At 44.1% G+C, this 22680-nt stretch overlaps 2 protein-coding genes across 5 annotated transcripts in view; one reads left to right on the top strand and one right to left on the bottom strand.

The window, feature by feature from the left end:
• The window catches only part of LOC100474842 (short transient receptor potential channel 2), a 39027-nt gene extending 20392 nt beyond the window's left edge, over positions 1-18635 (bottom strand). The window contains exons 1-9 of the mRNA XM_034667602.1: positions 18320-18635; positions 14317-14493; positions 12183-12324; positions 11223-11378; positions 9240-9418; positions 5581-5663; positions 5167-5339; positions 2904-2976; positions 579-706 (exon numbers count right to left, since the gene is read on the bottom strand). Coding sequence (XP_034523493.1) covers positions 579-706; positions 2904-2976; positions 5167-5339; positions 5581-5663; positions 9240-9418; positions 11223-11378; positions 12183-12324; positions 14317-14361 — 979 coding nt within the window. The 5' untranslated portion in view covers positions 14362-14493; positions 18320-18635. The remainder of the gene's footprint in view (positions 1-578; positions 707-2903; positions 2977-5166; positions 5340-5580; positions 5664-9239; positions 9419-11222; positions 11379-12182; positions 12325-14316; positions 14494-18319) is intronic.
• A 110-nt stretch (positions 18636-18745) lies between these two features.
• Positions 18746-22680, top strand: part of RNF121 (ring finger protein 121) — an 80473-nt gene continuing 76538 nt past the window's right edge. Inside the window, exon 1 of one of the 4 annotated variants that reach the window (XM_034666420.1) lies at positions 18746-18881. Coding sequence is in view for 2 of the 4 variants with exons in the window: in XM_034666418.1 (XP_034522309.1) it covers positions 19030-19092 (63 nt within the window). In the remaining 2 variants the exon portion in view is untranslated. Of the gene's footprint in view, positions 18882-19006; positions 19093-22680 lie in introns of those variants that run through there. The other 3 variants (XM_034666418.1, XM_034666419.1, XM_034666421.1) reach the window with 3 other exon arrangements.

Genomic DNA, 22680 nt, shown 5'->3' with positions numbered 1-22680 from the left:
GGGAGATTTACTCTGGCTGGATCTTCTACACCTGACACTGTCCGGTCATGAATCTACCAAACGTTATCAAGGGTTTACTGTAGGCCTTGCACCGTGCCAGGAGCTGAGGGGCAGAAACCTAGGCCTGTCCTTCTGGACTGTAGAGTTCAGCGGTAAAGATAAGCTACGGCCACAAGCAACTGGGATACAAAGCAGAAGTGAGAAGTGCTAAGTGCAAGGGAATCTGAGAATACTGCAAGGGCTCGGCTGGGAGAGATGAGCTGAGAAGATCGGAGAAGACTTTCTGAATAGGGACTCAGAGAATTGGGACACGGAAGAAATGGATGGAAATGCTAGGCCCTCCCTGATAGTGTTTCGTATTGTTTTGTTTCATGTTTCCCCTGGGGACAGGGCCTGTGTCCCTTCCTCGGCTCGGCCAACACAATGCAAGCATGTGCTCCATACACACTTGTATGTGACTGCGGAGAAGACTGGGGGTCCAAGCTCGAATGTTCCCTGGCAGTGTTCCCAGGTCTCCTAGTCGTCCTGCAAGCGATGCCTAGTAGTCCCACAATAACCCCCGGGCCCCAGCAGCAAACCTGCACAAATGGGGCACGGTGCACTCTCCTGGACCCCATTACTTTGGGCCTGGGGTCGGTGGTGTTGTCTCTGCCCTGCCTTTGCCATCCCCCTCTGATTGGACCGCAAGTTCGAGCTGGATAAAGGCCTGTGAGAAAGAATAGTTAAAGACCAGCTATTAGTAAGAGGCTCCAAGGGCTGAAGGAGCCTCGAGTTAGGATGGAAGACTGTGGACTCATTGATGTGGAGGCGGGAGCCCTGGCTGGAGTCCTGGTTTTCCCACTTGATGTATCCAACCTGAGGGAAGTCATTAAACCTTGAACATCTGAGAACAGAAGTTCTATCACTGCTTTCAGGTTTTAAAAATTATTCTTTTATTGAGATACAATGCACATCCAATAAAATTCATCCTATTATACTATTGAACAATTTTAGGATATTCACAAGGTTGTGTAACCACCATGACTATCTAATTCCAGAACATTTTTACCACCGCAAAAGGAAACCCTAAATCCATTAGTATCACTACCCCTACCTCCTCTCCGCCTCAGACCCTGGCAATCACTAATCTACTTTCTGTCTCTGTGGATTGGTCTATCCTGGACATTTTGTATACATGCGATCATATACTGTGTGGTCTTTTCTGACTGACTTCTGTCACTTAGCATGTTTCAAGGTTCATCCATATTGTAGCTTACATCAGTACTTCATTCTTGTTTCATGGCTGAACAATGTTCTATGGTATGAATATACCACATTTTGTTTATCTGATCATCAGTTGATGGACATTTGGGCTGATTCCACTTTTTGGCGATCATGAATGATGCTGCTATGAGCCTTTGTCTATATGTTTTTGTGTGAACACCTATTATTAGTCCTTTTTTTTTTTTTTTAAAGATTCTATTTATTTATTTGAGACAGAGAGAGAGAGAAGCACAAATGGGGGTGGGGAGGCAGAGGGAAAGGGAGAAGCAGGCTTCCTGCTAAGCAGGGAGCCCGATGTGGGGTTCAATCCCAAAACCTGAGATCATGACCCGAGCCGAAGGCAGTCACTGAACTGACTGAGCCACCTGGGCGTCCCTGTTATCAGTTCTTTGGGGTCTATTCCTAGGAGTGGAACTGCCATCCTCCTGGGGCCTAACCCTAAACCTAGGTCGGGTTCTGAGGGCCCCTCTCCAGGGGCTTGGCTCCAAAGCCCCAGGGACTGGGGACACCTGAGCCCAACCGCAGGACTCAGCCCGCCACCCAGAAGGAAATCGTGCCATTTGGGGCTCCACAAAGGATTCAGGGCAGGAGAAATAAGAGGGAAATTGTCTATGTTTAGATTTTTGAAGAACTGCCAGACTGTTTATCAGGTTGACTGCACCATTTTACGTTTTCACCAGCAGTGTATGAGAGTTCCAATTTCTCCACATCTTTGCCAACATTTGTTATTGTCTTTTTTTTTAATTTTTTTTTATTTTTAAAGTAAGCTCTGGGGCGCCTAGGTAGCGCAGTCGTTAAGCGTCTGCCTTCGGCTCAGGGCGTGATCCCGGCGTTCCGGGATCGAGTCCCACATCGGGCTCCTCCGCCGGGAGCCTGCTTCTTCCTCTCCCACTACCCCTGCTGTGTTCCCTCTCTCGCTGGCTATCTCTCTGTCAAATAAATAAAAATCTTTAAAAAAAATTAAAAAAATAAAGTAAGCTCTACATCCCACATGGGGCTTGAACTCACGACCCTGAGATCAAGAGCTGCATGCTCTACCGACTGAGCCAGCCAGGCGCCCCTGCTGCTGTCTTTTTGATTATAGCTACGCTACTGAGCGTGATCACTGTGGTTCTGATGTGCTCTTCTCTGATGGCTACTGATATTAAGCATCTTTTCATGTGCTTACTGGCCATTTGTATATCTTCTCTGGAGAAAAGTCTATTCAGATCTTTTGTCCATTACAAATTAGGTTATCTTTTTATTGTTGAGTTGTAAGCATTCTCTATGTATTCTAGAAACAAGTCCCTTACTGAATATGATATGCAAATATTTTCTCACATATTCTTTGGGTTCTTTTTATTTTCTTGACAGTGTTTTTTGAAACAGAAAAAGATTTCAATTTTAATGAAGTACATGAGATACAGTGTACTCAATTTCAGATTCTAATTCACTACAAAGCTCTCTCCTTGCCTAACTGGCAACCTGTGGACAAGGACATCTTTTCTCTATTTACCCTCTAGATCCAGACCCTGAGATCAAGCACAGACACAAGGATACTCTCTGACCCAAATAAGACACAAGTGGGGGAAGAAGGACAGGTGCAGAAGGGCAACAAGGTTTGGGGAGGTGATCTGGGTCTTTCAGGCTGACCTACTCACCTGCGGGCTTGTACTTTCCGTCTCTTTGTCCTGCTCACATCATTCTCTGAGTTCTGCTCCACTGATCTGAGCTCTGTGTTAGAAATACTCATTAAATCTAGCGCATTAACAAAAAGGCCTTCACATATGATATTCCTTCTTTTTCTTTTAAGACTTTATTTATTTATTTAAGAGAAGGAGAGAGAGCATGAGCAGGGGGAAAAAGGCAGAGGCAGGGGGAGAAGCAGGCTCCCCGATGAGCAGGGAGCCCGATGTGGGGCTCAACCGCAGGACCCCGGGATCATGACCTGAGCCGAAGGCAGACGCTTAACCGACTGAGCCACTCCAGCATCCCTATGCTTTGCTTTTGAAGTACTTATCACAGTCTGAAGTTTTGGACTTACTTGTATGACATGGAGAAGTCTCTTTGTTAGGGTAGGAGGGGGCATGGAGCCTTGCACATAGAGATGTTCAATAAATATCTATCAAATGAGTGGCAACAAAACTCATTAACAACCATTTGTCTAGCTATCCAGAACTTCCGAAACACTTTATATAGAATTTAATATTTTTGAAGGTGCTTTCCTAGTTCCAGTACCCAGCTGACTGGGTGTCCCCAAAAGGTTAGTTCCTTCCCATTTTCTTTTAAAATAATAAACTACATCCTTCCTTATGCGGTAGACAGCTTCTGAAATGACTCCTATCGATTTCGTGCCTCCCACTGAGTTTAGGCAGAATCTAATGACTTGCTTTGAATGAACAGAATACGACAAAAGTGATGGGGTGCCACTCCTGTGATTAGGTTATAAAAGACAGACTTCTTTCTTTTTTTTTTTAAAGCGTATTTATTTATTTTTTAGTAATCTCTACACCCAATATGGGTTTCGAACTCAAAACCCTGAGATTAAGAGTCTCATGCTCTCCTGACTGAGCCAGCCAGGTGCCCCAGACTGACTTCTTTCTTGCTAGTACTCTCTCTCTTGCTCTCTAGCTTGCTCACCTGATGAAGCAAACTTCCCCACTAGGAGATTCTCCAGGGAGAGGCTCTCATAGTGAAGAAAGTGAGGGAAGCCTCAGTCCAACAGCCCATGAGGAATTGACTCCCACCAACAGCCATGGGAGTGAGCTGGGGAGCTGATCAGTTCCAGTGGAGCCTTCCAATGACTGTAGCTTTGTGTCAGATCTGATGCCAGAGGATGCTGTTAAGCCCGGCCCAGATTCCTAACTGTGAGAAACTGTGAAATCATAAATACTGTTGAAAGCTACCAAGTTTTGGGGAAATTTGTTTATGCAACCATAGATGACCAATGTACCCTACTTCTGCAATGAGATAACATACTTATTATTTCAGTAATTTGTTCAGTTCTTTAAAATGACAGATAAACTGTTTCCTTTTTTAAAAATTTTCCCAATAAAGCAATGAGTGAAACCAAAGGTTTTGAATGAGTACTCTACTTATTCTCTCTATTGCTGTCTAGACCAGTTAAAACCAAGAGCCCCAGGGTTCAAATCCTGGTTTTGGGAGAGCCAGGGTGGCTCAGTTGGTTAGGTGACTGCCTTAGGCTCAGGTCATGATCCTGGAGTCCCAGGATCGAGTCCCACATCGGGCTCACTGCTTAGCAGGGAGTCTGCTTCTCCCTCTGACCCTCCCCCTCTCATGCTCTCACATTCTCTCTCTCAAATAAATGAATAAAATCTTAAAAAAAAAAAAAACCCAAATCCTGGTTTTGCCACATATTAGCCGTGTGACTCAGAATGTTTAACCTTTCTGAACCTCAGATTCTTTTGTAAAATGAGTATAACAGTATCTACTTCCTAAGTTTGTTATAAACATGAAATAGTAAAAGTGCCTTAGCCATATCTGGTGCAAAGTAGGAGCTCTGACATGTTTAATCCTTTCTTCCTGTGATTAAACCACGCTATTCCCTTAATTTATTTCTCCAATAAGCTCCAAACACCACCACCCTGACTTAACTGTCCTACTAAATTGATCACAAAACACTAATACTGCAAGGGGCCTATATACTATGTGGTTTACTTCCTTCACTTTGAAGATGAGGGAATTGAGGCCCAAAGAAATAAGGATTCCTGATTTCAGGCCAGTGTTCTTTCAATTACTACTCTACAATATTTGATTTCTCTTCCAGTAACAAGACACTGGCAATTGTCTTTTCTCCCACAGGAAGTCCCACTGGTAAGGTATCCTTGCATAGCAGCACTGGATTCAGGAAAAAGGGTGGTGCTAGGGAGAGCAAGGAGCCAAAGGCAGGTGGTGGGGACTCACCTGTGCTGGCTGGCTGACTAGGACCTGCTTCCTTGGGGCTGGTTTTCGCGCCTGCCATGCTCGCGGGGGGCACCCTCCGGGCAGCTGAAAGCACCATGCGGGCTGAACGGCCCAAAGCCCCTGGCTGCAGCTGCTTTAGGATATTCTTAAGCTCTGAAATTTCCTTGGTGCTCCTGCAAGGAAACAGACAGCACTTGGTTTCTTTCAGAACAGAGACTCCATTCTGCTCACCCAAGTCAGCGGCATCGAACCAAGAAAGCCCATTTGATCTACAGATAGGGTTAGGTCTAGAGGATGTGATTAAGTGGGGGCAAACCAGGAAGTGAGCGCCTGTGAGCGACTTGGCTGCCTTTCTTTTTTTAAGAGAAAGAACTGAGAAGTGAACAAGAGACCTCCATTCTGGTAGCTACGTACGTCTGGGGATCTGGGAAGAACGTCCTCCGAATGGAAGGATTAGCCAGCCACGGGCTAGGACCAGACTCCTGAGCATCAGAGCCCTGAGAAGAAGAAAATGGGAGAAATATGAACTACAGACATTCACCACCAGGGGGCACTGCCACCTAGTACCAGGGATAGCCCCAAACCTGAGGGCTTCGGCTTAATGAGTACGTATATTTGCTAATAACTTTATGTGGTACCTTTGCCTGTGTGCACTCTCACCCAGCTGTAAGATACGAGACTCAGAGATTTAGTAATTTTGTATACTTAGTTTCCCAATGCTAAGGGGTTTGTCATGATCCTGAAAGATCAAAGAATAACGTGGCTGGGAAAAAGGGGCCATGGGACTGATAACCACGTGCAAACTTTTGAAAGCATATATATATATATATGGTTTCAAACAGTGCGTATATAAAATTAATTCGTGTAGGTACAAAACTCAAATCATTTATCTCTCTTTATACACCTATGCGAGGGAAACTAAGTATACCCATATGTATCTCTATATTTAAAAGTAGTTCTATTTTGAATTATTTGGGGGACATTCTTATAATTTTCTCTTCTAAATATTATTTAATAATATTGTTTAATTTCCAGTATGATTTCTTTTGTGAACTCTTCTGTTCACCTGCAACGACAAACCTACCAATTTCAGCCACCCTTTCTAGCCACTGATAGGAAGAGATGTGTATGTATGCATATGTATATAGATACCACAAGTATTAGCCTAGCCACTAGCCACTAGCCACTGTATGTAACCATCACAGGGATTTTATAAACCTCTCTACTGCTAACTCCAGAAATGTCTTCATGTGATAATCACACAGTAGATCATTTCTACATAGATTTTATTTACGTGGTATGTGCCACAGTTTCCATCTTGTCAAAATTCAATCTATCTGTGTCAATTCATCTGTACCTATTTCCTTTATTTTTCCAAATTTCCTTTTTCCCTTAAAAGAACTAAAAAATTTTGTCTTTAATTTGCAGCTCTCATTCTTCTATCACAGATTCTTTTAATTAATTTTTAAGTAGCCCCCATGCCTAGCGTGGAGCCCAACATGGGGCTTGAGCTCATGACCTTAAGGTCAAAACCTGAGCTGAAATCAAGAGTTCAACGCTTAACCAACTGAGCCATCCAGGCACCCCTATCACAGATTCTTTTAAAAGCAGACATCTTTCTTGTAAAGCATGATCTTGGCCTCATTCCGCAAGTATGAGAAGTAGTATTTTTCTTCACGTTCACAGCTTGTTTTATTTATTCAAGTAATCACATTCACTGTTTAATACTTTGTAAGTGCCATCACAGTCTCACCTTGGACCTAGCAGTAATTTTGAAATATTTTAATTTTCCAGGGTTTTTATTTTTCTTTACCTTGTCTCATAAATTTTAGAGTGAATGCTACTAGAAAGGACAACTGGATAGGTGTGGAGAGATGGTTTAACTTTAACTCTAAGTGAGATTAGGAATTGGGCTCCCGAGCACGTGTTAAGTGGAGTCAGGTGGCCTGGGTTCAAATCCACTCCAAGACTTATTTAGCCACGGACCTGGGGCATCTCACTAAATTTCTCTGTGCTTGTGTTTCCTAACTGGAAAACCAGTGCCACAAAAGACCCTATTTCACAGGCCTAAAAGCCCTTATGTTTTGCTATTGCTACAATATACCATTATAATAACACAGTAGGAAAAAAGCCTATGAAATTTTAGACATCTTAAATCACAAAACTGAGTGCTACCAATCTGTTTCCATGTGTCAACCCTCTCTTGTGGAAACATTTCAGGATCTCTTTCCCTGTGGTTTCACTGAGGTGTGTGCAATATTTTCACTCTGCTGTTGCCGTTCAACGCCTTTCAATGATGGCTTTCAAGCTGCTGACTTCCCCCTCCATCCCAGCAGGGTTTTAAAGGTGCAGAGTAATTAAATGGCTGACATGGAAAAGGCTCTAAGAAGCCCTTGTTCAGCCCATAACTAGGGTGACCACATGTCCTGGTTTGCCTGGGACGATACTGTTGTCTTGATAAAATTCATAGCACTTTTTTTGCGCTCCAAGTGTCTCTGAGTTTGGACGGTAAATTTTATGGTGCTCCTATCTACAACTTGCCCCCGAACGGTAAGTTATTCTACAAGCCTACTTTGTTCTATGCTCTGTTCTGGTTGCCAGGAATCAGTGTGGAACAAGACAAACAGGTCCCTCATCTCGCAGAGCTTGCGTTTTATTGGAGCCGTGGGGTTGTAGCTCCACCCCCTCAGCCCCGGGGCACCGTGCGGAGCTCTGGCAGGACAAGGAACTGTGTCCACTGGTCCCGCGGCAGTTTTTAGCCTTTCCTGTGAAGGAGGAGGAAATCGCAGAGCAGGCTTTACTTTGTCTCTGTGTCTCTCCTGAGGCTGTACGACAGAAGCGTCTCCTCCTCCTCCATTTTCTCTTCCCAATGCCCAGTCTCGTTTTTCTCAGTAACCGAGACAGGAATGACACCTGTGACATTCACTCCTGGGGCTGAACTTCTGGTTATGTCAGATGTTTGGAGCTTCTAAAGACGCACTGTGTGCATAGGAAGCGCTGTGGTACAATGATAGGAGATTTGATTTCTAGTCCCTTCTCTGCTCGGATTCACGGTGTGAATTTGACTATGGAAGTTTCCCTAGCTGAGCTGTAGAATGAAGTGCAGAACGGGGCTTGATGATTCTATGTACTTTTTCACCTCTAGACTTCTATGTACTTTTTCATCTCTAGAATTCTATGACTCTAGCTTGTGTGGTTCTGTCTTTGTACTTGTTTGGAGGGAATTATGATGGAGGGTACTGGAAAGGTAAATGAAGACACCAGGGACAAGAAAGCAGAAGGAGTCCCAATGGGCTTAGGAGGAAAAAATAACTAGCAAACTGGCTGAGAAGAGGGGAGCTAAACTGACCAGATACCTATCCATCTTCTCTTAGCAGCACGTGTGTGCTGTATAGGGAGAGAAAGCAGGAACACATGAAATCGCAGAGCATGTATCTAAGATTCTTTTTTTTTTTTTTTTAAAGATTTTATCTATTTATTGACAGAGAGACAGCCAGCGAGAGAGGGAACACAAGCAGGGGGAGTGGGAGAGGAAGAAGCATGCTCCTAGCAGAGGAGCCTGATGTGGGGCTCGATCCCAGAATGCTGGGATCACGCCCTGAGCCGAAGGCAGACGCTTAACGACTGTGCCACCCAGGCGCCCCTGTATCTAAGATTCTAATTGGCTCTCCTGGCAGGGGGTCAGGCAACAACAATGACAAGAGAGACAGTGAGTGAGCCCTGGGACATGCAGGTGCCAGAAGGAAAAGTCTGATGAAAGCTATAGCCCACAGGAACCTACACCCAAAGCATGAGATTAAGTTTAAACCCAAAAAGAGACTTCATTCCTGCTAAAGAACAAGTGGTCCGATAGCTTTGTGGACACTGTACTGAAGGCTCGCTCCCTTGACTCTCCCACAGGTGAAAGGGGAGAAGAGGCGTTCACTCTTACTGTAAGAAAGGGTAGCAAGCCCATTTATGTTTGTATTTGAGCAAGTGTGTGTCTATCATCCCTCAATCAAGCACCAGCTTTCTAATGAGAAACTGAAAAAAAGTGGGAAAATATCAAGTCCTTGTTCCACAACTGTACATACCTGGCTCAGTCTAGAGTTCTCGGGGGCCAAGGAACCCCTCACAGGGTCATCTAAGGAGTCCAGGGAGGAACACACCCGGAGGAAGGCCAGGCCAAAAGACTGCTGACGTGTGAAGGGTTGGGAGCAGGTCAGGCGAAGTCGATCCCATGACTCACCTGAGGCTGGCGCCAGGAAATCATCTCAAGAGAAAAAGAAAGAAAATGAAAGGGAAAGGAAATGCATGAACGAGAAAGGACAAGAAGGTCAATAGTGAGGAGAGGAAAGAAAAGACGGGACCGTATAGGGTAAACTCCAATAAAAGGAAGAACGGAGGTCATCAGTAACTGGCCCCTTAGGCCTCGGTGCTCGGGGCCTGGCAGTGCCAAGGAGGCCAGTCAAGGTGCGCTCAGACCCGTGCCTGCCTTTCTACTTTCGCTCCACTGTCGGGGTTCCACGCTGTGCCCAGCACGAGCACATCCTCATTCTACACCTCTCCAGGGACCTTCTCAATGTCTCATTTTGACGGGAGGTACCTGCAGTGCTGGGGTCTGAGCTGACCGCTTGCCCAGTGGGTTAGTTGAGCTGCACCTACCCCTCCCGGACCATGAGACCTCAGCTTCCCCCACCGCACCCTATGGCCTTCAGACTCACTTCCAGCGTGACATACCAGTACTGTAAACCCTTCTCACCTTTAATTTCCAGCACTATCTGGTAGGACCTTGTCTCTGTACCTCGTGTGCCCCTCCCATATCACTCTTCCTTCACCACATTACAAACACCTCCGTGTCAACAGGGACAAATCTTACTAGACTGTAAATCCCCAGAGGCCAGGAATCAGGTCTCGTGTTTCTTCTGCAGTGCCTAGTGAACACAGAGATCTGCATAGACTGGAACTCAGGAAACACTGTATACTGCCTCATTATATCCATCCCATAGCTTTCCATCACTTACACAAACATTTATTCTATACGAACACGTATACAGTGGTCCATCCTTATCTGCAAGGCACATGTTCCAAGACCTCCGGTGGATGCCCAAAAACCACAGATCATACCAAACCCTGTATATACTGTTTTTTTCCTATATGTACATACCTATGATAAAATTGAATTTATAAATTAGGCACAGGAAGAGATTAACAATAGTAACTAATAATAAAATAGAGCAATTAGAACAATATACTTTAATAAAAGTTAGGTGAATGTGGTCTCTCTCTCTCAAAATATCTTACTGTACTCTACTTATCCTTTTTCTTGTGCTGCTGTGAGATGATAAAATGCCTACGTGATCGTGATGAGATGCAATGAGGTGACTGATGTGGGCAGGCACTGTGACAGTTAGGCTACTACCTGACCTTCTGACACTATGTCAGAAGGCACATCATGGGCTTCTGGGCTGTGGTTGACTAGGTAACTGAAACCATGGAAAGTGAAACCATGGATGGGGTGCGGGGTGGGGGGACTACTGTACTCACACTAAAGTACATTTATACAAATAAAAACACTACTCACAAAGAATTCTACCTCAGCCTCCACCAAGTCACGTTATGTGTCAATAGAAATCATAGCTCATAAACATTCCCAGCTATCACCTAGTGTGGCCACAGAGAACTCATACACAACCATACCACATGGCTGTTCACTCACTACCTACCCCGTGCCCCACAGACATAACCGAGCCCCTGCACAGGCCCCTCCCACAAGCCCACCTACCAGCCACGGCGCCGCGGCCCTCTATAGTGGGTCATCTAGCTTCGTGCCACTGCATCTTTCTCATAATCTCTCTCCCATTTCTGCTTTTGCCTCCCTTACCATTTTTATTTTTAAAGATTTTATTAATTTATTTGAGAGAGAGAGCAAGCATGAGCAGGGGGAGCAGAGGGAGAGGGAGAAGCAGACTCCCTGCTGAATGTGGAGCCTGACGCGGGGCTTGATCCCAGGACCCTGGGATCATGACCTGGCTGAAGGCAGACGCTTAACCAACTGAGCCACCTAGGCTCCTTACCATCTTTAAACATGCGGACGCCTGAGCGATTTTTCCCCTGCTTTGAATCAGCTAGGGACATTAGCATGGTTGCAGGAAGCAGGGTGACAAAAGGTCTGTCCAGGGACCAGGAAGAACGGCCCACATCAATTTGCAGGAAAGCACAGCCACAGTTACCTGGGGACAACAGGTTGAGAGAAGAATTTAAGGGTGATGGGAAGACGCTCCCCAGACTGTGCACGAGGAATTGGGTGGGAAAAGGACATTCTTCTCTTCTAGAGCTAGTTGGAGGCCCAGAAAGGTCAAGGAACACACTGAGCCAGCAACTGAAGTGGATAAGACCTCAGTCCACAGAATGACAACATGAAGGTTCACGGTGGTCCTCCCAGCCGGAAACCTTCCCTGATTCAGTAGACTTGATGCTGTCTCTGTCCTCTGGCTCTGACAGACAGTGCTAATCTCTGTCTCTATTAACCACTGCTAGGGAGCCTGACATCTCTCTGTCCTGACAGAGCTGAGACCCATGGTCTTTGTCAGTTCTCTACTCTAGAACATTCTAAGACCAACCTTCTCAACCCATAAATTCCTATGGAGCCTTCCCAGATTAGTGTGCAGAGCTCATCCCCCAGCATGCTCTTGGCAATGATATTTAGAGGTGTATACAGGTTCTATTTGTTGGCATTTATAATTATGTCAGTGTTCCAAGGCTTCACCAGACCGCTCAGATCAAAGCAGGGCAGGTATGTGGCCTAATTCAGGGAATGCTATCCCCATTTCATTCCATGTGAACAGAACCCTCAGAGTTTGCCTTGGGAACCTGTCCCATGGGCAAGGGCCACATCTCACTTCACACCAGGAAGGGTTTATTCCATGAAAGGTGCTCAGCTAGACCGAATTGAGACACTTTGGTGGAGCATTTGGAGGGCAATGTTACTCCTGTGTCTCCCGCAGAGGTTCCCAGAGCTCCGAGAACTCACTCACCCACATCAATGTAGCCAATGGGCACTGCCCTCTCCAGTTGGAGTTCTACTTTCAGTTGCCCACTCTTGTCCTGAGGACAGCTGAGCCAAGGTCCCCTCTGACTGTCTGGGTTCAGCAAGTTCTCCACAGGATACTTGGGATCCTAAGTCAGAGAGAGAAGGAGGACATCAGGACCCTCACTGAGCCGAAAGCTAAAGAGGATGCCCATGAAGGAGGGATCCCTACATCCCCAAACCTTTCCAGGCATTTTAATGATAGAAAGAGTACTGGATGGGAGTTATCACGCGCCGGGGGATTTACAGACCTTTTACCTCTCCTTCATTTACCAAACTACCTCGTTTCATCCTCTTAACACTTCAGTTTAGTGTTTAGTTTACCTAACATTATTGCTTCTTAGTTTGTTAACTGATCAATAAACTGAAGCCCAGGTTCAGAAACTTACCCAAGGCCACGGAAGCTAAATTAACTGGCCAAAGTCAGAACCTCTCGGTCTGTGAATCCAGAGCTCTTACCCACTGCACTAGACTATTTCTTTTCATTTATAAGGTGCTTTCGCAGACATCTATTTACCTTCAAAGTAACCCTATTAGAAAAGAAAGGCAAGGGTTTTTATTTTAAGTTTATAACTGATGGTTAGGAATAAAGTGATTTGTTCACAGGCAACAACAGCAGTACCAAGAGAGACATTCTCGGTTTGAATCTCAAGTTAGATATTTTTTTGTGTGTGTGTGGAAAGGCCCTGAGCAAACTACTTTCCCTCTCTGGATCTAAATTTCTTCATCTCTAAGTAAAGGGGAGGGAGACTATATTCATGGTTTTTAATTTTGTTTTAGCAATAAAATCCATCCTTTTAACTGAAATCTTACTGAAGTGTGTGTGTATTTTCAACAAATGAAAACAGAACTCTGGTTAAAACACAGGTTGGGGAGCCTAGAGACATACACTACCCCCCCACTTTCAATTTCCAGAAGGGGGTGCCCACAGAGTACAGTTTGAAAACCTCAGTATTAGGTGATAAGTAATGATCTCTAGCGTTTTATAAGGCTCAGTGTATGAAGAAAACCATTGCGGCTATGTAGGTAAGAAGGACGTGAGTAATTTTTATTTTATTTCACTTAGAAGTTCATATAGTAGTTCCTAAAGACTGTCTTAAGAGTCTTTCCGAAATGAGTGGGGATGTTTTTGACTGTCGTAATGACCAAGAAGCATCGTTGTCATTAGGGTCTGGAGGCCATGGATGCTAAACATCCCATCAGGCAAATGACACTGCAACAAATGCAGACGTATCCCACCGAAAATGCCAAGGTGCCCTCTGCAAAAGACTAGGGGGACGGAGGGGGAGGAGTGGGAAGAAAGGATAAATGGATAGAAATGACAGCAGAGGAAAGGTTGGCAAGTCCCTAAGAAACACCATATTGGATCAGTCCTGGGCCCAGGGCCTGGCATCTAGATCTAATTGGGATAATAGGGATTTCCTGAAAGTGAACTTTCAGGGAGGAGGCTGAGATCGCTTTTCCTTTTTTATTTTTTTGTTAAGATTTTATTTGTTTATTTGTGAGAGACAGAGAGAGAGAGAAAGAAAGAGAGTGTACACGCACAAGCAAGGGGAGGTCAGAGGGAGAAACAGGCTCCCCGCTGAGTAGGGAGCCCGATGCGGCACTCGATCCCAGAACCCTGGGATAGTGACCTGAGCTGATGGCAGATGCTTAACTGACTGAGTCACCCAGACATCCCTGAGATCACCTTTGATGGCGGAGGTGGTATCCTCACAGCTCAGGATGACCTTGAGTGTCCTGGTCTGCTCTCATTGACAGAGTAACTTAATTGCCCTTCTAGGGACCCTGGTAAAGACTCTGGGCCTATGGTTTTGACAGTTCCCTTCAAACTAAGGGTGGAATCCTGAGGTTGTTTCCTTCTTTACCTTTAATTCCTGGGAACACTTCTTTTATGCATCTTGCATTGCTCTGGAATAACCTGAGGGCAAGAGCTGTGTGTCTTTCTTTGCCTTTGGATCCCGAAAGAAGGGACATGTCTCTTCTATAACTGGGAGTTTCCTGAAAGTGCAGCCAAGTCTCCTATTTTTGTCACTCCTCTCAGTCACCAGGAAAACAATCATGCCTGCTAATTAACGTACCTGAGAGGAAAATGATACCACGTGGCTAATGTTTACAGGAGCCATGGTGGGCCCAGCAGCAGTCCCAAGTACAAGGCAAAAATACTTTCTCCCAGGATTTCTTTTGTCACCACTTTTGGCACTGCCTATGTTTTGGTCCCGTCAGCTTCCAGAAGAGAAAGAATCCTCGTGTTACTCCTGAAGAAGAAAACAAAAGAAAAACAAACTAGCTATGGCTGGTAATTTTTGCAGCAGTCAGTCAGTCACCACCTGGTGCCTATGATGGGCTTGTGGGGGCAGTGGGCAGGGAACAGATCTGGACTAGAGGGTGAGATTCCAACAAACGTGAAATGACTGGAATGCAACCACAGGGCAACAGAGCGGCAAGGACAAAATATGTTAGCATGGTAACGTAGGTGAGCTCCCAAGGGCATGAACTATGCCTTAAATCATTCACCTTTATACCCCTAGAGCCTCGCACATAGCAAAGATGCAACAAATGTTCAACTATATATACGGGTCTATCGATTTTTGTCTTCCCTTTAAAATCAATCTTCTTAAATTTGTTTTTCATTGTTACTCCCCTACTAGGAATGTTCAATAGCTTGCTTATGTATTCAAATCCCTTTTAACATGGTAGGTACTTGATAAATGTTAATGCAGCTTGGCCCCTCAAAGCATCTACAATGTAGAACTCTACATTTTCTGCTTCATCTGCTCCTATTCCTTTTATCAGAGGATGTGTTTTACCTCTCATTGTTTTGTTTATTTAATACTGAAAGTTCATGATGGGTATTTGTACTTTGTCTTTTGCCAAACTTTTTATGGAACATTTGAAATATATGCAAAAACATACATGTTAGTATAATGGACTCTTACCCATCCATCACCTAGCTTCAACAGTTCCTTGGCTAGAGGTGTTTTAAAGTTGTCTGAATGCCTTTAGGTGGGATCTCTCTCCAAATATTTATACCCTGCCCTTTTTACCCATGCTCATTACCCATGTGGCCCTTGAGAATGAGTCCCTGACCCCTGATAAATTCTTGGCCATAATGTTTGGTCTTCTTGTCTCCTTCGCCACTCCCTCAGCCCCCAAATTTCCCCCATCTCCAAGACTTTCTTCATGCCATCACCTCTGCTTGGAATGCTCTTTCCCTTTTGCGCTTGTCAAATTGAATGCATCTTTGATGCTCAAATATCACCTTCCCCTCAACCAGCTCAAGTGATAGTTCCAGCCTCTTAATTCTGTTTTACAAGTATCTGGGTATATGTCTTATGTCCCTTGACCAACTGCAGGCTCTTGGAGGAGAGGCTTCATGTCTAATTCATTTCTGTATCCTCAACATAAGAGGGAGAAACAGATTAGCAATGTCTGCTGAATGAATGACCGTAAGAATTGAGCTCCAATGGGCCAGGAGTCATGGAGTGCTCATAGTGGGGCAGACTGCTGTGACAGTGGTAACAGTTAGTGAAGGTCACCCAAAGGTCAAGCACTCCTCACAGGTCACATTCAATATGGTGCCATGGCTTCAATGAGAGAAGAATGCAAGATGAGTCCTGAGTCACCTTTCCAGGCCTGCAGTTTAATTAGAGTTGATTATTCCCACTATAGGAACTCACTGAACTTCAGCAATTTTTCCTACTTTCTGCATACAGAGACATATCGTATATATAAAGATAAATGATATAGTCTCTGTTTTGGAGAAACTCCCAGTATCCATTTGTGATTTGATGTGAAAACCACCATCTCTCATCACTAATATACAGATGACGGACTTGGTCAGCCCCAAACTACACTCCAGGCTTGGGGACCCTGAAGCTGTTCTTCTTGGATATTTTATTTAGTTAATATTTTGGGGGTGTCTGGTAAGTACCAGGCCCTGTACTGGTACTGGATACACAATGATGAGTAAGATATATACAATCTTTTCATGAAGATCATGGTCTATCAAATTGTTTGCAGTTCTCCAAGATTAAGTGCTTTCCAACCTCCTTGTGCTTGTATATACTGTTGTTCTTTTTTTTTTTGGCAATGGCATGTTTACCCTCTGTGTCACCCCACTAAGTAGTGAGCACTCTGAGGATGTGGAATTTTGTCATGTTCATCATTTCCCACACCTCAGGGAGGTGCTGAAACATGGTAGGCATAAAGAGCCATTGAAAAGAGTAGTTTATTAGGTCAATATAATTCCAGTCAGAATTTCAGCAGAGGTTTCCAGCAAACATGACAAACTCATCAACCAATAAAGGGCCACAAATTGATAAAATTCTAAAAAGACAAATCAAACAGATTCCAGAAACACACTCATATAAATAGGAATTTACAGCCTGTTGACTGTAAGATAGAACAGAATCATGAGTCTGTAAAAAAAAAAAAAAAAGATGAAGTAACAAATGGTGTTCAAAAAACTGGTCCACTTGTGAAGAAAAATAAAAGTAGATCCCTATCTCATAGCATATTTAAAAAATTATAATCAAATGGATCAAAGACGGAAACACGAAAAATACTTTAAGGTAACAAAAACAAGGTTAAAATAGAGATGACTGGAAGAAGATATCTGCAACACATAAAAACTTGGTTAGTATTCAGGATATATATTTTTAAATATTACAAATTGGTATGAAAAGGGCAAACGGTCCAATAGAAAACTGGAGAGAAGATAGAAATACAATTCACTAAGACCTGAAGGACCAAGAATCCATACTAAAAAAAATCCTCATACTTCCAGGAAGTAAGGAAATTGCAAATACTTTTCCTCTAAGACCAGAAAAAATTTAAAAATTTAAAAGTCTACAATGTAAAGGATTGGCAATAACATGGGGAAACTGGCCCTCTCATAAACACTTCCAGCCCATCTTAATTCCGACTAGCTACACTTCAAAAATAGGCACTTATGTGTGGCTTGTAGTTAACTCATTTGAACAGTGCAGCCCTCGAGGAACTCACATGTATACAGACACATGCAATATTTCTAATAGCAAAAAACATAAAATTTTAATGTCCATTAGTTGAAGAATGGATAAATGGAATAGTAAAATACTATATATTATAATGGAACACTACCTAAACAGTTAAAAGAAATGAATTAGATGTAAAAATACATAAACATGGACAGTCCTCAAAAAATATAGTGAAAGAATAAGTTACAGAATGATATAGAAAATAGCATTTACTTTCATCAAAAATCAAAATGAAATAATGCAATTACATTGTGAATACACAGAATTTTTCTCAATGGACCGGGAGAATACCCAGCTAATTATGATAATCCTTGTGTCTGGGAAAGACGAAAGGGTAATGGGTCTGAGAGTAGAAGACACAAATAAATTCAACCTTTATCCGTATTATTTTATCTTTTTTAAAAAATGAGGATACAAATATATCATGATGTCAATAGTCAACCTGGGGTGATTGGGTTACAAGGTATTTATAATATTCTCTGCATTGTTTCACATGATAAAAATAATTCCCATTTTAAGTGAATAAGATGCCTGTAGGTGGTGTAAACATTACCCTGTAACTTCCTGTTGATCCTAAAATAAAGTTGACAGGCACTCTATTCTGAGTCCACTGGTCATCCTAGCACTATTCGCCCCCACAGATCCAGCTGGGACGCCCAGGGGGTAAGGGTGCAGGGGCCATAGGTTTGTAAGGTGTTGGGTCCGGAGTACAGATAACAAGGGATTGGAAATGAGTTAGGAAGCTTTAAGTTCGGTGCAGCACAGAGAATAATGTGTAAGGGCGGGGGTAAAGTTAGGAGCTGCGGACGCGCGATGTGTGACAAGAAAGAGTACTAAGATTTGTGAAGCGACCCTAAGGCGTGAGAGCGCAAGAAGCAGTTTGGGGGCCGTGGAGGTCCCGCAAGGCTCTTCTCTCAGCTTCAGGAGGCTAAGCCCCGCAGCCACTTGCCCCGCACCTCGCAATGCGCTGTTCTGTGAATTCCCTGACGGCCACCCATTGTCGGCAACTCTCCTCCCACCCATCAACAACCCCCGCCAAGGCCCCTCACCCGGGACAATGTACCTCGAAGAGCCACCGCTGCCTCAGATCGTGGACGACAAACCCAATCTCCCGCCAATTCGGCCTTCTGAACTCCGCCTTCTGACCTGGAGCACAAGTCTTACGCCTCCCCAAGTCCGGGAATTTGTTCTGTGGCCTCAGAAAGCCGCTGTTTCTGAAAGATGACTCCCATCGAGGCAAGAAGACATGTGTTATACTAAGCAAAATACATTCGTGTGTATCTATGTAGGTTTTATGTCTACTTTAAAAAGGTATATTTTATGCAAATTTCCACTCACTAAAATCTCTCCAGAACTCGGAACTTAAACTTCCGGGTCGATTCAATGCATTCTGGGAAATGTAGTCCTCACGCTCCACGCTTCACTCCTTGGAGCTCAGAGTGAGGGAGCGTCGCGAAAGTTGACGGTTTAGAGACTCTTCTCTTTGGCTGTCCAAAGGGGAGAATTGGTGAAATATTTGCACTGAAAATAATACAAGGCCAATTTCCCTTTTTTCAAGAAACCTCCTCCACCGAAGCTTGGATGTGCATGGAAACCGTCCCTCCTTGACCTTTAAGGAGTAGAAGGTAGATGATCTCTTAGTCTCTCTCAGCGCTCCGCCTGTCTTAATGCCCCGCCCCCCTGCTGGAGCTCGAGCCGCCGATTGGCTAGGAGCACTTGAGCGGCGGAAGCAGCTGGCTCGCGCGGGGAAGGGGGAGGGGGAGAGTTGTGAAGATGGCGGCAGTGGTGGAGGTGGAGGTTGGAGGAGGTGCTGCCGGGGAACGGGAGCTAGATGAGGTAAGAAGAGTTCAGAGTCAAGGAGGGAAGAGGCTTAGCCTGAAACTGAAGGGAGGGGAGGAGAGGTATCGGGACTAGGGTCCTAGGGGTGACGGGAAGGAGCCAACTGGGGGGCGGGTGCGCGGAGAGGGAAATCAGAGGTACCCTGGACTCGGGGACTCGGAGGCGGTCATGGGGGTAAAAGACTTGCAGTAACCTCAAGGGTGAAGATGGAAGATAGGGAGAGAAGCCAGATGGGATGTGGGCGTTAAGATTTGAGATTATTAGGTGGGGGTCCTAGGGTAGGACTGAAGGGCTGAGAGGCAGCTTGAGTTGGAGGGGCGTGGACTTCTATAAGGGAAGGCCGGGCTTTCGCTGTGGGAGAGTCAAGTCTAGGTTTGGGGTGGGGGCTGGGGACACGGACCGGGGAAGAGTGCTAATCTAGTATTATAGCGTTATTTTTATGTAAGAACAATTTTATTTATCTTCTAGGACTTTGTACATAATGTGTACTCAGTAAAGTTTTGGGCACTGAATGAATGAATGATTATATGCCAGAATTCATCCATTCATTCATTTAACAATACATATCATCTTTGTGCTGAGTCCTGGGCTAAGTGCTAGGAACATAGGGACCCTCCCACTGAAGAGCCCACAGCCTAGTGGTGGGAGACACACCAGGAAGACTAGTCACTGAATGAAGATGGCACTGAAAAGAGGGGACCAATTCAGTTTGGGCTAGGGAGGGGTTCCCAGAGGAACTATGCGGTAAACGATTCTCTATTTCTGACTCCTTCTAAACGTATGAGTTCTTTGAGGGTGAGCTTCTTGAGGATGTATGTCCCCTTTACCTGTTTAAGAGGCATTTAACAACTGATGTATTCAGTTACCAGTGGTCCTTGAATCACTAGGAGGAAAGAGACATTGTGTTTGAAAGGAATGAAGGGACAGTGCTGATAGTGAAGAGAAGGTGAGAAAGGAAAGGGAGATGATTCTGAGGCCAAAGGTACATTCAGAATAAGGGGTGCTTGTGGCCTTGCACAGGACAACATATAGACAGCACAGAGGGATGGGAGGAAGGGGATTGATTGTCAGGAATGGAACCAAGGGGATCTCTGAGGAATCAGAATCTTAGAGGCACTGGCTGTGTTTTGGGGGTGGGTGACTGGGGGAGAGGCTCAGAGAAACGGAGTAGAAGTGGACTTAAGTCAAGACTGTTGTTTGGTGGTGGGAAGACTTGGTGGATTCGGTTTACCTGACTGGGATCATTAAGGTGGAAGGAGACTGAGTAACCGACAGGTGGTTAGAGCAGGGGAGATTTTTAAAGAAGCATTTTTAGATCTATACCTCCCAACCACTAGAGGTGTTTGGATACCACTCGGTTAGTGACAAGGGGTGGTTGTGGAAATGACCTCCAAGGCCCCTTCCAGCTCTAAGTTTCTATGATTACAGTTGGCTGTGGTTCAGTGAGATATATTTGAAAGTACCCTGGAAAAAGTAAATACAATATTGAAGTAATTACATATGGTTTGTTAGTCATGAGCTCTCCTTTGAGGGAGGCTGATTTCAGTTACCTATATCAGGGTTCATTGAGATAAAGAGCAAAAGTATTAGCAGAGGAGAAAACAGTTTAAAGTTTTATTGTAAGACATTTTGATTTTTGCTTCTTTGCTTTTCTTTCCTAATGTTTTAAGAGCTTCTAGTTGTATAATATACTTATTATGAGTATATTATAGACTCAGAGTGTCATGCCTAGAGGTCAGCTTTATATGTAACCACTAGCATCCATCCCAGAAACTTCTGTTACTTGTTTTATTTACTGAGAAAGAATATAATCTATGGTCTGGAAATTCTGTGTGGACTGGTTCTATCTTTTGTGTGTTCTAACTCTGAGAAGTGGGAACAGCCAGTAATCCCTGCAAGCTCCCTCCTCCTAAACAAAAAAAAAAAACCAGGGGTCTGTTAATTTATATGATGCTAAAGTCTACGCAACGGTTTTCTAGTAGCCTTAATTAGTGAAGAAAAAGGTGAAATCCATCCTTATAATTTGTAATTATGGAGGTCTGCTGTGTGTTATGCACTGGCAATTCAAAGGTAAGACAGGATCTTAACAGACCTAGAGTGTAGGGAAGGGACATGCAAATAGCTCTACAGTGCTAGATAATTGTTACAATGGAAGTGTGTAAAAAATTCAATGGGGCAGGTACTTGAGTCTGCTGGGGGGAGTCCGTAAAATCTTTGTGATAGAGATGGGCTTTGAGCTGAAAAAATAAAGGTTGGGTTTACAAAGAAGTAGTGACTTGCGCATGGCGGCAGAATTGTCTCCCTGTAACCCTTTCTGTTTGGTAGAGAGACTACTGTGGGGCCCAGATAACGGTAATGGATAGCCTAACTAAGACACAGTTGGTGCTCTATGCCGCTTCTTTGGGAAGATTGCACATGCTGTGGTTTTGTTCTTCAGGATATTGTACCTGTGTTTACCAATATCCGATGCCATTAGTATGATAAGTGGTCTGGAGTATCAGCCATCAGTTCATTCATTTCTTTCTTCTTTTCTTTTCGTTATTTGTTTCTCTAGTAATTGAGGTAATTTACACTTTGCTAAGTGCTTCTCTTGTGTTGTAGAGGTGTATGGAAAAGAGGGTTTAGGAAATGAGCTACTCGTGGAAAAGGTTAGTGCTTATTGAGTCCTCACCATAAACCAGCATCTGTTTAAAGTCCTTTACTTGCATTATCTCATTCATTGCTAATAGCAGCCCTGTGAGTTAGGTGGTATTAACTGTGTTTTATACATGAGGAGATGAGGCTAAAGAGATTGGCCTAACTTTCCTAGGATTCCACAGTTTGTGAGCTGGGAGGTGCAGATTCGAACCCAGGTCTGCCTGTGCTATCCTGAGCTGTGCTGTATGGAGCACCTTGGTTCCATTTCTCCATTATTTGTGCTCCGGGGGTAGGTAATTTAAAACTGCATGGTCTTATGATCTCATGTGAAAATTGATACAGTACATTTCATAAGTGACTGTGATTCCAACGAGTATTTTGAGTCTCACATTTGTGACAGTAATTTTACTATTATTCCCCATTTATGATCAAGAAAGTTGAGGTTCAGAGTATTATGAGACTGCCAGGGATCTTGCAACTACTAAGTGGTATCGCTAAGATTTAAACCCTTTTTTTTTTTCCAGATTCCAAAGTATTTGTTTCCCCTCAGTTTAAAGACCTAAACTGCAGACTCATCTAACCAAGTAAACTACACCTTTCTTTATATTCAGAAGTTTCATCTCCAAAACACGAAGTAGCATTTCATTCCTCAGGGGTGTAAAGTAAGGGTTAACCAAAGGAATATTGGTTTTTCTATATAGGTCCTTTAATTTACCGATAATTTTATTCTGCTGAACTCCCCCCTCCCCCCCAAGGGAGGCGTGATTAGCTTAGTGGTGTTTAGGGAAATGAGAGATGGGTGTCTAGCCAGCTCAGGCTAGGTATTAAATAGGCTGTGATAACTGGTTAAACTCAGTTCTTGCTTTCAACTTGCCAAACCACATCGTGCTGGAGGATGTTAGGATAAAACATGGTTACAAGATAGGTGGCCCAGAAGCAGGCTTATGT

This window comes from Ailuropoda melanoleuca, chromosome 8 (assembly GCF_002007445.2).
Source record: "Ailuropoda melanoleuca isolate Jingjing chromosome 8, ASM200744v2, whole genome shotgun sequence".
Taxonomy (NCBI): domain Eukaryota; kingdom Metazoa; phylum Chordata; class Mammalia; order Carnivora; family Ursidae; genus Ailuropoda; species Ailuropoda melanoleuca.
Note: the sequence above shows the minus strand (reverse complement) of the source record. Positions and strands in the feature narration are given on the sequence as shown.